General features: G+C 37.7%; 1 protein-coding gene across 8 annotated transcripts in view; it reads right to left on the bottom strand.

Annotated features, from left to right (window-relative positions):
- The window catches only part of ANKRD26 (ankyrin repeat domain containing 26), a 47,809-nt gene that overhangs the window by 10,079 nt on the left and 22,151 nt on the right, over window positions 1-15,579 (bottom strand). For 6 of the 8 annotated variants that reach the window (XM_071423710.1, XM_071423709.1, XM_071423708.1 and 3 more), the window contains 16 exons: window positions 14,593-15,576; window positions 13,595-13,803; window positions 12,868-13,017; window positions 11,900-11,933; window positions 11,608-11,746; window positions 10,948-11,161; window positions 10,472-10,655; window positions 9,918-10,064; window positions 7,816-8,769; window positions 6,115-6,267; window positions 4,997-5,172; window positions 4,704-4,797; window positions 3,522-3,596; window positions 2,226-2,360; window positions 1,182-1,294; window positions 4-145 (listed from right to left, as the gene is read on the bottom strand). In XM_071423710.1, coding sequence (XP_071279811.1) covers window positions 4-145; window positions 1,182-1,294; window positions 2,226-2,360; window positions 3,522-3,596; window positions 4,704-4,797; window positions 4,997-5,172; window positions 6,115-6,267; window positions 7,816-8,769; window positions 9,918-10,064; window positions 10,472-10,655; window positions 10,948-11,161; window positions 11,608-11,746; window positions 11,900-11,933; window positions 12,868-13,017; window positions 13,595-13,803; window positions 14,593-15,576 — 3,903 coding nt within the window. Of the gene's footprint in view, window positions 1-3; window positions 146-1,181; window positions 1,295-2,225; window positions 2,361-3,521; window positions 3,597-4,703; window positions 4,798-4,973; window positions 5,173-6,114; window positions 6,268-7,815; window positions 8,770-9,917; window positions 10,065-10,471; window positions 10,656-10,947; window positions 11,162-11,607; window positions 11,747-11,899; window positions 11,934-12,867; window positions 13,018-13,594; window positions 13,804-14,592; window positions 15,577-15,579 lie in introns of those variants that run through there. The other 2 variants (XM_071423712.1, XR_011678665.1) reach the window with 2 other exon arrangements.

Raw genomic sequence — 15,579 nt, forward strand, 5'->3', positions numbered from 1 at the left:
CACCTTTGTTCTCAATCTATCAACTTCATTGACCATTTCAGAGTATCTACTCTTCATTTCTCCCTTCAAATTAAGCTGTGACTCCATTTCTCTCTCCTCATACACCTTTATTTTCTTCGTAGCTCTACTGAGAAGTCTCTTCAACCTAAATAGCAAATCAGTTCAGGAAACAATGAAACACAGGAATAAGCAACCTTTTCTATATGGTCTCCAGTAAGGCATGCAGAAATAGCTTTCTTCATCTTTAACATACTTGAAAGTACCAGGAATTGATGATAAAAAACCTGGTCTTCCTGTGCCACAAATCACCTGACACATCCAAATTTCAGCTGAAAAGATGAATTGAAGACTATCTTCCCCAACCCTGGAGAACTGCAGGGCCACCTGGATTGGCAATTCCTCTTGCAGCCATAAGTATAGGCTCATGCACAGAGGTACCTTGCAGGAACTAACACAAGACTTCAGTTTGCTTGCAGAGTATGTGTACCTATTATGTTTCATTGTGATTTCAGGATTTACCTCATAACCTCGGGTTCCTCCCATGACAATTCCCTGCCAGGTGTGTCAGTCACCTCTCCTTCCCCCCCATCCTTGCCCCCTGCTGAGTACTGTCTGGAAATCCTGGCATTCCAGAAGGGCATGGAGTGATTGGCAGAATTCAAAAGATGCCATCTACCCCTGGGGGGACATTGGGCCATCCAGGTGTCCTTTGTCCCTTGAGACCTCCTATCACGTACCTGATTGGTGGGATCTCTACCCCTTCCCTCCCCCTCTCCCTGGGGTTAAAAGAGCCAGCAACCACACAGTTTGGGAGTTCTGTTGGAGCTGTTGCTGGATTCAGAGGCCTGTGGGCCAGAACAAAGCTCTGGATTGAAACCCTCCATCAGAACCGACTCCTTTCCTTCACCATCGCCTTAAAGCTTCTCTGTCAGAGGTAAACCTGAGCTCCTGCATGCCTGGACTTGTCTCCAGGTACCCAGCTGCAGCATCCACCCAGCCAAAGGTGTCTCTGGGGTGAAACCACCACAGTTGCCCATATTTGGTCAAGCAGCAAGGGCCAGAGAAGCTCAGGCATGTCCTGTCCGGCTATATTGGTAATTATTCCAATATTCTTACATTACAGTTCAATAAAACTGCACTTCTATTCAGGGATATCTCTTCACCATATTGAAAAGCCATACCTCTTAAAGTCTTTCTGCAATTCCAAGTTTCGTCTCATTTCTTGGTCCAGACGGAGTTCAACTGGGCGTTTTAACTCTATCAGTTTCTTCACTTTCTTTCTTTCACTCTCACACTTTCAAAACAGAAAAGACACATGACATGCACAAAATGTAAAAACAACAGCTATGTGCAATATGTGTCTAGCTTCTCTAGAAGCTGCAGTCCATCTCTGTTAGCCAAGTTACATGTTAGGTTTCACAGCAAACTGGGCCAATATCGAAGAACAAAAATAGAAGCCTCCACTGAAACAAAGGGGGAGAAGATGCTGGACTACTTATAAGAGTTCTCAACTCATAGTAAGGATTATTTAGGTATTCTTATCATGGGAGAATACAAACTAATCTAAAGCTTTTACAGGATCTTTATTGATAAGCAGGCAGAGGAATTTATCTTTGGGAATTTTTTCAATAAACTGTTCCCTTCCACCCCTTCTTTGTGGCTACTTATGTGCTAGCTGCTTTTTACTTCCTTTATTCCTCTACAGGCAAAGAGGGAAAGACTGCCCCATTGCAACTGTCAGTCATTTCTGGTTTCCCAAGCACTAGTTCATCTCCCCAGAATTCCTTCACTATGTTTTTCTGCAAGGATTTTAAGTGTCCACTACCCTGAAAACACGCTGCTGCTACTCCCTGCACTGCACTGGAAAAATGAAATACTTCAATCCTGCCCGGAAAACAAGGGGTCAGAAGATAGCCAGAAGGAATCCAAGAAAGACCTGGGGAACTGAAGCCCCAGGGGAAGTTCCCCTGGGGAACTGAACTGCTTGATGTGTTCAACTGAGGCAAACCATACTGGGAACTCTCTCAAAGAGAATCACTCCAAAACTTACACAAGATACCCAGATAACTTTCATTTGCTTCCTGGATGATCCATAAATCATGACATATCCAGAGCCTGAATGGCAGGGGTAATACAAAATGCTCTTTATCTAAGAACTTGACGAAAAGGTTAATGTAGTACTCTCAGGTACTGGCTTAGGTCTCTGGAGAATTTTCTGGATTTACCTGTTCAAAGAGGTCTGCCTTTTCCCTGTCAAGTTGAGCAACACGCTCTTCGAGGTTAGATCTTGACTTAAACTGCTCTTCCCACATGCTCTGCAAGTCCTTTGATGTCAGAGCCAGCACATTCTGCTTTTGCACCTGTAAAAGCAACAATAGCAGAAGAAGAAACTAAGGTGACTCTAAAGAATACACTGGAACAGAAAGCTGTAACTTGAATGGAAATTCTCTCCTCTCTCCATCCCATGTCTATGGTTAATGTTAATGTGGGATGTAGAACACAGCTTGTGAAACATAACCAAGAAGAGAAACTGAAGATAGTAAAAAGAATGAATGCTATAGGGATAGTTAGATGAGGTGAACTTTGGGGAATAACAAACACACACACAAAATCACCCCATAGCTTTCTTCCAAAGGTTCTCCAGAGTTCATTACATATTTTCTAATGCAGTCTTTTCTAGTGCCCACCACAGAATGTACCCTACCCTCATGGCTTCTGTGACAGCTGTATATCTCCTCACAGCAAGAAAACATTCGGAAATTGGCAATGGTATTGATGGTTCTATCTAAAGGGACAAAGATTTGCCTAACAGATGCATTTGAATTGAACACGACTTCCTGATTCAGTTCAAGTATAAAGACTGGAAGTTGACTAGAGGCTTTTAGTGGCATTTTTTAAGGAAAAAAAAAAGACAATTACAAAAGCAAAAAAGGAAAAAACAAGAGATGCTTACTGGCTACAGAAAGTGACAAAACACTTAACACAAAGTCTCAGGTAAAAAAAAAAAAATCCTTAGGGTGTATGACTATCACAAGTCCTCACAGAGGAGGTAAAACACTGGTGTCTCACGAAAAAAACTAACATGGCCTCAAGATAAGCTCTGACAAACTTACAAAGAAAATATGGATCTGTAAAGTCTGCTCTCCTCTCTCAGCTTTCAACCACAGATCCCCATGCTGTCCACAACACCCACTCTATCAGTCATCTGCTATGGCTTAACCCTGGTAGGCAGCTAAGCATTTCACAGCAACTGGCTCACTCCCTGCAGGTGGCATGGGGAAGAGAATTCATCAGATGAATCACACTGATGAACACAACTATCTTGCACATCACAACACATATAAAACACAGCAGTAGGAAAATGAGGAAATTTACAGTCTTATCCCTTGAGGGTGCCTTGCCCTAAAACCAGGATATTTAACAGCTGTGTGCTTACACAACCCACATGATCTTTTCATCAATTACCTATACACAAAAAATTCAAAGACTAAAACAGTCATTCACAGAAGCCTGTCATGTACCTGCTTGTGGTGGTCCTCTGCAGCTGCCTGTGCTGTCTGCAAGCTCATTATCAAGTCTTCCAGGCGGTTATGAACCTAGATAAGCATTACAAGAAGCAAGAAGGCACACTATCACTTGCTAGATTGAAGTTACACCTCACTGACAAAAGTATTACACACAACCTCTTAACCTCTTTATTCTTACACTATTTACACCCACAACAATGATCAGAATGGCCTTAGTTTGATGCCACTGTAAAATTGTTAGCAATCATCACCTCTGGCACTTGACACAGAGAGTGAGAGAGAAAAGACCATGTGGGATATAAAGAATCTTCATTGAAAACAGGCAGGAGTAGCTTTTCTCATCCCCAGTACACTTGAAAATCATGCCCTATCAATCAAAGTGGAAGGATTTGTCACTGCCCTCCCACTGGCAGTCACAGTATCAGTACATCACAAAGTTTGACTATCACATGTAATGATTTTCAAAATACCTTTAGCTATAATTGATAACTACAGTCGTAACAAGAACCCTAGTTCAGTGGCTACAATACAAAACTACAACAATAATAAAAAAAAAAATCTCTTAATTCAGGCCACAGATGTTAGCACCTTATCAAAGCCAAAATTAACCACTGTGTAGAAGCTGTGGTAAATTCCAAGGCTCAAACTGAGTTTTGCAGATACCACAAGCAGTCCTCTTCACTGTTTCATGAAAACAGACACACATCAAGTAGCCAAAGAAAAAGCAATTCTGCACAGCAAAAGCTCTGGGACATGTAATTTTTGTTTCAGTCTGATGATGTCAGCCAGATCTCTGGCATAAAGGGCTTGGCATCAATATACCCTGTGGAATTTCTACCAGTAAACTTGATGAATAACTTAAATGGAACACATTGCAGTCCCCAAAGCAGCATCTGATGTTACGAAGGGTCTAAAGCAGACAATAGCTACACCAGTGTACTGCTGTCAAATCCTTACCTTTTTGAGTGTTATGTTTGACTTGCTATAGCATGGGAAAATTTTCAAAGCTGGATGGCTGGAAAGTAGAGCAGGCTACTTTCTGAGCAGACTCTATTCAGAAAAAGCAGGCACTGAGCTCCCCTTGGCTCTCTGGGAAAACCTCACCATAAAATTTCCCCACAGAAATAGGTAACTAGGCTCAGGAGACACCAAAAGAGAAAGTTATGAGCAGCTTACTGAGGCAGAGGCTTGCAGGTCTCTCTGCAGGGCTTCAATCCTATTGCTTTGTTGCTGGACAGTGGCTTCCAATTTGGTGTTTTCAATTTCAAGGCTTAAAAAAAACAACAGGTCCTATTATAAAAATCTGCCAGAGCACCAATTCCAAAAGAACAGTGCAAAATAATAAAAAACAAGAACATTCTTAATAATCTTCATGAATTGCTGTGACACAACAAGGCTACCTATCTATGCTGTGGTTTCCAGCCAATCCCTGCAAGTGACAGATACCTCGCCCCACTGTGTTCTCTTACTGTTGCACGTGTTCTTCCAGTTGTTTTATAGTAGTGTTAGTCTCAGAAGATGCCAACAGCTGGTCCTGCAGTTTCTGGGCAGAAGCTGTTGCTTCTCTTTCCTTATCATCCAAGGCAGTCTTCAAGTCACGAACACAATGCTCAGACTGAAGATAGTTTTCTTCCACCTCCCGCAACTGTAAAATCACATAAAGGGTCCACAGTCATCAGGTGAGCTTTTATACAGGGCAGTCAGCTGCTGCCCAAGGATTCACATGCTGCAGATATCTGCTCATAACCACTGCCCAAAGAACTGTAATCATCTCAACTTTCAAAGCTTCTACTAGCAAATGAACACAAGCTGTGTTACTTCCTAATCTTCTACTGCAGCCTCTCCCATCCCTCCATGGATTTCCAAGAGCACAGCTCTAAGCACTGACACTGCTGCCCCGACCCTTTTGGGGACTTAGGATGCTTTTTGTAGTCACTCATTTTCTCCTCTGTGAAAACATGAGTTAAGAAGTTCATCTGTCTGTAGTGACTTCACAAGTCCCTCATAAGGATCAGATTTTAAATTATTTTCCTTTCAGAACTCCAAGGCCTCTCTATGCCCACACCTTGGAAAATGTAGTCCCTAACTCAGAAAGAGCTTACACTTCCCTTGCAGGAAAACCACTTCAGATGGCAAATTATAGCAGGGCCAAAGGGGAAAAATGCAGAATAAGTACAAAAGCATTCAAAATTTGACATGTTACCGGGTGACGGGGCAGGGTAGGGGAGTGGGGGCAAGGGGAAAGCAAGAGCATAAAAATGTCCAAACACAGCAGTCCAATATTTCTGAATATTGTAGAAATTCAGAAATCAGACAATCTGCTTGGCTAAACCAAAGGTAACAAGGCATAAATATAGACACAAATTTATTGGGAAAAGCACCTTTGCAAATAAAAAATTTTGTCCAAGTTAGGGCATAATGTCCGCATGTCAAAGACGTGGACACCAAGTTTTTAAAACAATGCAATTGATTCCCACATCATTAAATCTATCCTGTTTTATTTTTTCCTTGGGTTTAAGGATGACATCCAATCCTACTTTTAACAGCCAGCATAAGATTTATTCATATAATTACAGACATCGTGTACCTTGGTTTTAGCCTTTTCCAATTCCTTTTGCAAGCGCAGCTTGTCTTCCTCCAGATCACTCCGGTAGCGCGCAGTAACTTCGAGTGAAGCTTCTGACATAGATTGCTTTTTAAGAGCATCAGCAAGCTCCTGCTGCAGCTGTCGGATCATGCCCTAATGAAACAATTAAATGAGCATGAATAAAGTTGTAAGAAAATGAAAAATGCCTTTACTTTGACTTATTTCATTATACAGTTAGACTTGTCTTTGGATTGAACTCAAGTGAAATTGTCTGTCACCAGCAGGCATGTGCACAATCACCTCTCCATCTTTCTCAGCTGAGCACCCCAAACTGTCAGCAGCTGTTCATGAGGATTTTTGTTTCCTAGTACATAAAAGATCCAGATATTGTTCTTCTTGAAACCATGCATAAGCACACACTGCAATCATGGTAATTTTACTAAGAGAATACAAAGAAATCTGTTGTGATGCAAGAGCCATAATCTGACTGCAGATACTATTTTGTTGACCAAAGGCAGGACTTGACATCACATCATTCTTTGTTCTATTCCTACACTTTACAAATATAATTAAATGAATACCAATATCTAAAAGTTCTTTTTACATATACTCTAAGAATATGTTGAATCACATCCTCTTACAGCTGTCTTAATAAGTATGGTTTATAATAACAACTGCCTTTATACTGACATATTAGGTTTGCTAAAACCTGGATAGGTCATAGTTAAACAGATCTAGTATTGTCAGAGGGAATCTATTGTTTTGGTATGAAGAATACAGAGCAATTCACAGCTTAAAATGACTGATAGTATTGCTGGAGTTCTCTCCCCACACACACCTTACAGTAACTGATAAATGAAGAATAAAGCAGTTATCTCACACATGCCTATATTTATCTCACTCAAAGATTCTGGACATGTTAGGAAGAAGGAAGTGTAATTTTAAATCACTTCTCAAATCACTAAAGGCTATAAACCATACACCAGTGTGTCTAAATACTGACTTTTATTAGCTCCTATTTTCTAGAAAGTAAGGGAGATTAAACAAAATGGGTAAAGCAATTTTTAAGTCATTACTCTACCTGAAATTGGCCAGAACACCATCATTACAGAATACCCTACTTACTCCTAGGAACATAGATATTGATGCAGTCTCTAGGCAGACCCCTTAGAGACCCCAGAATATTCATAAATTAATACCTGGACACTAAAATACTCTTCAATTTTGATAGCAACTTAGGGAGAAGCAATGTTTTTCCTCTGTAGGAACTCAATATTAGTCCATCTCACACAATTAACTCATCTGCATTTTCATTTCTCAACTGTCATATATTAGATCATTCTTCCTTTTACATCACTTACTTGTGCCACCAATGCAATACTAAAAAAAAAAATCATCAAATACCTAAACCAATTCTATAGGGCAAAAGATGGATTAAGGAAAAGCGATTAAAGAAGTTCTAGAGAAGAATCACCTTTCTTGATTAAAGCAGACTTGGATACCTTTTTTCTGCTCTCTGCTCAGATCTGAGCAGTAACACCCCATTTAGCAAACCCTTCCAGTTTCAAGAGAAACACAACAAACCAGAACAAATCATCATTATCTGGTCCCATGCATATGGCTTATATCTGATACACTTTAAAAACACAAAACAATTTCAAGAACTGGAAAACTTTAAATTGCTGTAACTCTGTATTTTACCTCTCTCTCTATTTTGTCACTCTCATATTTGAAGACTTGTTCTCTTAAATCAGTACATTTGGCATTTAATTCCTTGTTTCTCTCTTCCACTAGGTAAACTTGCTTCTCAGTATCAGCTCTGAGTTTGTTGAAAATATCATTAAACCGATCTTGCACATCATTAACTACTTTTTCTTTGATGATCCCCTTGTTCTGCAGATCTTCCAGTTGCTGACGGAGCAAAAGGTTTTCACTCTGGAGCTGGGCCAATCGCTCCTGCATGGATTCCTGCTTTATTATAAGTTTGTTTACTTGGTCTTTTTCAAGCTGTCGAGCATGATCATATTCCTTTGCCTGACACTGGCTTTGACTTAATTCTTTTTGTGTCATTTCTAAAAGCAATGTTTTCTCTCTGAGCATTTGTCTTAACTGGTGAAGCTCATTTTCTAGACTATTAGCTTTGCTTTCAGCTTTACTCAGCTGCTGGGACAAGCTCTTGTTGGCTTCCTGCACATCTGAGAGGTCATGATGGAGCTTGTTTTGCAGGCGAAGCCATTCATCACGGTCTCTCTGAAACGTTCGCTCAACATCGCTTCTTGATGACTGCTGACGTTCAAGTTCTTGAACAGTAGTGTTCAAGCGGGAACGAAATGATTCAATTTCTGTCTCTAGCCTGTCTTTGCTTTCTTTTGTCTGCTCAAGTTTGGAAGTTAGCATTGCAGATTCTGTCTTTAGTAAGTTCAGCTGTCCGTTGTACTGAAAAACTGTTTGCGTTAAGGCTTCCTCATTCAGCTTAAGTTCTTTTTGGAGATCTTCATTTTTTTCTTTCAAGGTCTCATTTTCCTCTAAATATTTTCCTTCTTCCTCCTGGTGTCTAAGTCTTATTTGATCAAGTTCTAGTCTTAGCACGGCAATCTCATCTTGCAGTAACTGATTTTTGTACAACAGATCCTTTTCTCTCTCAGTGTCGGATTCCTGAAAGACAGAGAACATGAATAAATATCCAGGTGGGAAATAAATCTACAAAACCACTTCAGCATTAAACTGCATTTTAATGTTTCTAACACTGCAACATGACTGCAAAGATGAGAATGAAATTTCAGATAAGACATAAGCTACTCTATGAACCAGTGCATGTGTCCAAAGCAGGCATAGAATGAAGGAGTAACACATCCATAAATAAACAAGCCAAATACATAATGCCTTTTTTTCTGTAAACCAGCAACTAAATAATAAAATTATTTAAAATATTTCAGGTATAAAGGTTACAAAATAACAGTGCTTTCTTATGTGTGCATGCCTTTAAAATATTCCCTTTTAGATTAATTTAGCTGTGTTACTGATCTGGTAAAATCTCTGCTTACCAGGCTAAAACGGGTATTTTCCTTTTTAAATGTCTTCTTGACACTTTTTTTGGTATTACTGGAAGTTTGCTATACAGCTGAACCATCCCTAGAAAGCAAGAGTCTTGTATAGTGCCTGTTTATTATACAAATTATTTTCCATGTAAACATATTCACCCTATATTTATTGGGCAGTACAGCCAAGAACAAATAATTCTTCCATGAATTTCACATTCTTAGTAAATTCATTAAACTTTTCAAGACTTTTTTTTTTTTTAGTGTCCATGATTGCTTATTCTCCTTCAATTATTTAACTAGTATTGAGAGTTTTATTGCTGATCTTCCTTCATAAAACTTTAATATGTGGAGGTGGAACAGAACTTCATACTTCAAGCTTGATCAGGGAATAAATAATTTAAAAAACCCCAAGTAATGGGAACACAGAGTGTCAACTTCCTTCCTGGCCAATCTGGATGTAGGTAGCTAGGTGTTTCAATGCTAGAAACCTCAAAAAGTGGTGATAAAATGTCAAGGAAATAAAAACAAGACAGTGTAAAAAATGGTGTAAATAATGTTTTCTTTTAGCTTTCTACTTGTACATACAGCGCTGACACTGCTTCTCAAAACTTTTAAAGACAAAAGGGAAAACAGAAGAGGTGTTTGCACAATAAAATCACACTGTACATAATCCATCAAGAAGCAGAAAAAAATTATAAATTTTATTATAAGTTTAGAACAAACATGGTGAAATTGAATTAATTAGAAAAAAAATCTCCTTACATCTGAACTTTTTCCTATAGTTCTTCTTGTCTCTTCTTCTAGTTCCTTTTGTCTCCAAAGGTGGTTGTTCAAAATGCCTTCTTGCAGGGCTCTGGCACTCTTTTCCTGAGAGAGCTGTCTCTGTGTTTCATCACGCTCGTCTTCAACCTACAATAATACAATTAAATTACTTGCACCTTCAGAAAAATCAAAGCTAGCAATATCATTCCACTCTCCCTTTTATTCTTTTAAATATTTTTGCTTTCCAGAGTTACAATAATCCATCTATAATTTTAATTTTCTTCTGAAAATTAAGAAGAAATACAGAATAATTTAGTTATTTTAATTATTATTTTGTAATAATTTTGAAAAATAACTCAAAGTTAGGCTTTGAAATACAAACAAAAAAAAGGGAACACACACTTGGAAATCAGCTGTTTGCAAAATCTGGCAATAGTTACCCAATGCCTCTTCCATGAACAAAGTACCACTTCTCTAGGCATACTGGAACACAACACCAATTAAAAAGAAGCAGAAAATAAGAAGACAAGTGTTTAAGTCATTGTCTAACATACCTGTTTGAGGAGCTTTCTCAGTGTTACTAACTCAATTTCTAAATTCCTTGATTGTAACTCAAGTTGCTGTTTCTCCTCCATCTCTTTACAATATTGCTCTTCTTTCCTTCTGAGTTTTTCTTTTGTTTTCTCATATAGTGTTTCTAGTCTGAGCCTCTTTTCTTCTTCTTGTTTCAAAGTAAACCTGGGAATTAGCAATATAGTTGAGAAACTAAAGCACTAATACAAAAATTAGATATTCTACACTATGAACTTGCAGAAACAACTCAAACCATAAAAAATGTTAAATATTTTCAGATTTTATATTTTTACTCGAATTTTTAACTTTTTAAAGAATTCTATCATCATTCCATTATCTATGGTATCAAGTTTATAGTATATGGAAATAAACTATTGACTGTTTTATCATTTGTAAGTTTATCTAGGTAAATATACTGTTACAAGATAACACATTATCAGAACACAAGATTACATACTTAAGGCTTTGGATATCACTTTTCCATTCCACTTCTTGATGAGCCAATATGGATTTCAAATCTTGAGTCTCTTCTGCTATTAATTTTGATTCCTCCTTTTCACTTTCCAGTTTTTTTACTTCTCTCCAGACTGCTGCATATCGATTTTTTTCATGCTCTATTATTTGTTCATATTTAAGAAGTATGTTTTGAATTTTCAGTAAAATAGCAGAACCTATTTTGACATAGAGAAGACAAAGTTGCACATATGCATAAATACCTTCTAATGTGTAAATTATTTGATTTGGTGCAGGTGATAAAAGTTTTGGCAGTGGGAAGACTGAAGGAAGGCAGTGGGAGTTCTCTATGAGAAAAGGCCAGGGCTGGCCCCATTCCAGACACAAGACAATGGACCAAATGCAAGGGCACAACTGAGCCTTTCAGCCATGCTGGTGGCACCTCATAAAAATATATTTAGGAGAAGACAAAACCACCACTCAGGCAAAGGCAAAAAATAGGAACAACAGCTGCTCTGTACACACATGTCAGCGATGAAGGGGGTGGTGGGGAGGTGTTATCCTAAATATAAATGAACCAAGATACCTAGGAGTGCGCACAAAGAAACCATGTTTCAAAAGAAAAACTTGTAACATCTGAGGAAAAAGTGACTTTAGAACATACCTGTATGATCCACAGTAAGCTGTTCTAAGAGCAACACAGCCTCTTTGTAGGTGGACGTTGGTAACTTGACGTCCTCTGATGTTGTGTCAGATGAGTGAGTTAAATCGAGGTCATCAGTTACATCCATGTGTATGCTGACCTACAAACAATACAGTATTTTCTGTATACAACTATGTAATATTACAGATGCATGAATGACTGATTCTTTCATTCACAGTCCATATCTGATTGGTCCCATCTGAGCGATTACAAGCTGATAAAACTATTTATCAAGAAACTAATTTTTCAGTACCTTGTTCTTTTCATTCGCTGTCTTTGCTGCAGGTCTGGAAAACAGAAAAGTATTTCAGTTCTAGAATGTTTATCTTGCATTAAGAACAATATCTAAAGTTGTTTTGAAAATGTAATTTCAGTAGGGAATTAAAGTAAAATTTAATACAAGAGTATTTTTAGACGTAGGTGAATACTGGAAAAAATTATCATCCTTATTGGAAGATTATTTTTTTTACTGGATATTAAGCAAAGAGTTGAAATAACTGTTCACTCAAAGTGACAGGAATCATACAGCTACAGACACGGAGATATATAGATACATAGTTATGTGCATTCCCTGTTTAATACTAGAGGTTTCATTCCCTTCAGTATTTAGACTCTTTCCCTTAAGGTCAAAGAACTGTAATTTTAGATTCTCTAATATACTTAGGCTGACTGGAGTGGAGTTAATTTTCTTCAGAGCAGCCCACACAATACGGTGTGTTACACTTCTGACCAAAACAGCGTTGACAACACATCAGTGTTTTAGCTATTGCTGAACAGTGCTTGTATCCTGTTGACAATTTCTGTTTCTCATTTTGCCCCTCACAGTTAAGTCTAAGTAGGCAAGAAGTCAAGAGGATATACAGATGAAGAAAAAAAAAAAAAGAAAAAAACTCAAACCCTAAGATGCATGTGATGAAATAGCAACTGTGTTCTTGTATAAGTCTCTCGCCTCCCTTTTAAAAAATACATGTTCACATATACACTGACCTTCAGGTAATTTTCCAGCACTTGTGCACATTTGTCTTTATAATGAACTTGGGTAAGATGTTCAAAGCACATAAAGCAAAAAGGTTGTGCTTTGGAACACAATCAAGTCATATTGTCACATGAAGGAAGAGAAACCACTGTGCACATCAGGTTCACAAAAAAACTTACCTTTAGCCTTAGGTCAATTTTTATCATTAAGTAAGTTTTAGTCATAATGGTTCTTATATTCAGTACCTTCCTTCCTCTTGAGATGTTTCACTTGAAGTGCTATCATCTGGTACTCGAAAATTATTCCCACTGGAAGAGCTCATCTGCTGATTAGCCTTCAGCTTTGAAGTCTGTCCTTTATTATTCTTTGCAACATCATGATTCAGGGAAAGTTCACTACATTAAACAGAGAAAAAAAATACCACTTGAGTAACTTTATAGAAAATATTTCTTTGAAACAGACATAAGATGACATCAGAAACTCAGATCTGTCAGATCTCAGAAACAACTGAGATTAAAAATATCTCTGATAAAATACAGACTTAACTCCAAGGATTGTGGAGTATTTAAAAGTATTTAAAAAACCTTGCCCTAGGAATGAGGGGGAAATGTGGAACCTGAATGAGATTCAGGCAGTATCTTATATTCACATTAGGGGAAGTATTAAGAGCAGAGATTCCTTTGAAGGACAGACAGAAAAACCCTCCTGCTTAGGATTTCATAAAAATATCAATGCCTCCTTCAAACTTTTAATATTCATTTGGTAGTATCTTTTCCCTCTTCCTAAAAAAAACTGTTTTTCTTAAATGTTTGTGAAGCAGTGGTCTGCTCAGTATTGCTTTCAGTATCAAAGAAACTGCTTCAACTAGTACAATATTAGAAAACCTGAAAGATACTTAAGAATTCCTACAGATATGAATTAGAGATCATGTCTTTAGTTTCTACTTTCATTGGCATTTTAATAATTTCTGACCTTTCCTCAGGTGAAAAATTCTTGTGGACTTTTTCTTCTGTAGTGTTTTCATCCTCCATTTTCAAAGAGTCATTCTTCTTTAGTGAAAGCTTTTCTTTCATTTGCTGATTAGTAATGTTGGCTGGTGGTGTATTTAATTTATCACCATTTTCCTCTTTTGCCACTGTCTGTGTATTGAAACTTCTTTCTTTGTTTTTTTCCTTCTCAACCTACAAAAATTAAGTTAAGTTTCAAGTATTAATCAGTCTTTCCATAAAAGAGAAACACAATATCCAAGACTGAATAACTCAGCATTTACCTTTGAAGAAGTGCAAAATGAAAAAAAATATAGACAAGTATGTTTACAAAAATTATATTACAAAATGTATTGTTATTGAAAGTCCTTCAAATTCACTCATGAACCTATGATGTAACAGAAACATGGTCCTTAGAAAGAAAACAACAATGTATCTTAAACCATGAACAACAAAAATGCAAAAGCATTACTGATGGATTAAAGAGTTAGAAGGACTGCACAATGTTTGTTATAAAAACAGAAATAAAAAAAATCAAATGGAAGTGTGCTTGGCTACTGCTTCCTCCATGGAGGGTAGGCAGGGTAGCAGGGAAAAAGATGCCAAACCCACAAGTAGAAACATCTCCACTCACAGCAAACAGGAATTTAAGTGAAGGGCAATGAAGACACACCATGCAGAAATCACAGCAAATGAGAAGTTCAGTCAAGACCCTGTTCAGAAGCTATTTTCATTCTTTGTTTCAGAAACAAAACTGATTCAATTGTGTGCAATTCTTTTAATGTCAATAAAGTGATAACTTCTTACACTGGAACAGAGTGCCACATAGTGTTAAAGTGCAACAATAGCACATTCTGCGTTTTCTGAAAAAGGGGAAAAGGCAACTCTTGCACAAAGCTTCTTCATTTAATGATGAATAGCTGAAGTGAACAGGACCATTGATATGGAGAAAGACTAAAGAATAAGGAGTAGCAGGTGAACTACCTCTTTTTGCAGCTGTACCTTCTCCTTCTCCAAAGCCAGGAATACTGCTTGCAGCATTCCTACCTTACTCTTAAATCTTTCCATATCTCTTTTTAGCTCTTCATCAAGATTCCTTTCCAGCATGTCACAGGATTCCTGAGCACTAATGAAAAGACTTTCAGTTTCCCCTATATTACTGTTGATACAGCAGTTCTTGGGAATATCATTATTAAATCCAGAGTACTTTTTAAGTTTCATTTCTGTTACAGAATGTACACTTTCATCCCTTGCACAAACAGGTCTTATTTGAGGAAGTGCATTAGAAATGTCACCCAAAATACTTGATTCTAAGCTATGTCTCAGGCAGTAAGCAGGACCTTCCTCTGCACTTTTGCTATTTCCATTATCATTCTCTTCTGTTTCCATAGTAGGCATTTTCTTTTTCTCTCCTTTAGCTAGAGCCATCTTTCTGTTATCTACATTGTTAATGCCAACTGCTTCATCTGTATTCCAGGTATCTTCTACATATGTCTTTAAGCTATTTTGATCAGGAAGAACACCATGACTTGGAAATACAATTTCCATTTTGGGTATTTTTCCACCTAGTGTAGGTTTAATATCCCCAAATTCACCTTGGCTTTCTAAATTATTACTTGATTCTGTCACAGGAGATGAAAAAGTGTGAGAACTCCTCAATTCTTCACCAATGCCATCTTCTGGTATTTCTTCCACAAGTGAAGCAGTTTCCCCAGCTTCATTTTCACCAAACAACTGCTTCAGCTCTGCTGTAATGTTTTTGAAATTTGTTTTCAATTCCCTTTTCTCATTTTCAACCCACATTCTTTCATATCTTTCTTCCCAAGGTTTTAGATTTAAGTCCTTGTCAGCACTGTGCGATTCCTCATTTTTTGTTAGGGCTTCCTGATGTGAAACTTCTGCTTTGTCAGTCTGATTTTCATGTGCTGTGTTTTCTATAAAGTTGGTAGTTTCTAAAATATATTTATCCTT

The sequence above is a fragment of the Agelaius tricolor genome, unplaced genomic scaffold, assembly GCF_023055355.1.
Source record: "Agelaius tricolor isolate 1412-34295 unplaced genomic scaffold, bAgeTri1.0.p SCAF_3, whole genome shotgun sequence".
NCBI classification, from domain to species: Eukaryota; Metazoa; Chordata; class Aves; order Passeriformes; family Icteridae; genus Agelaius; species Agelaius tricolor.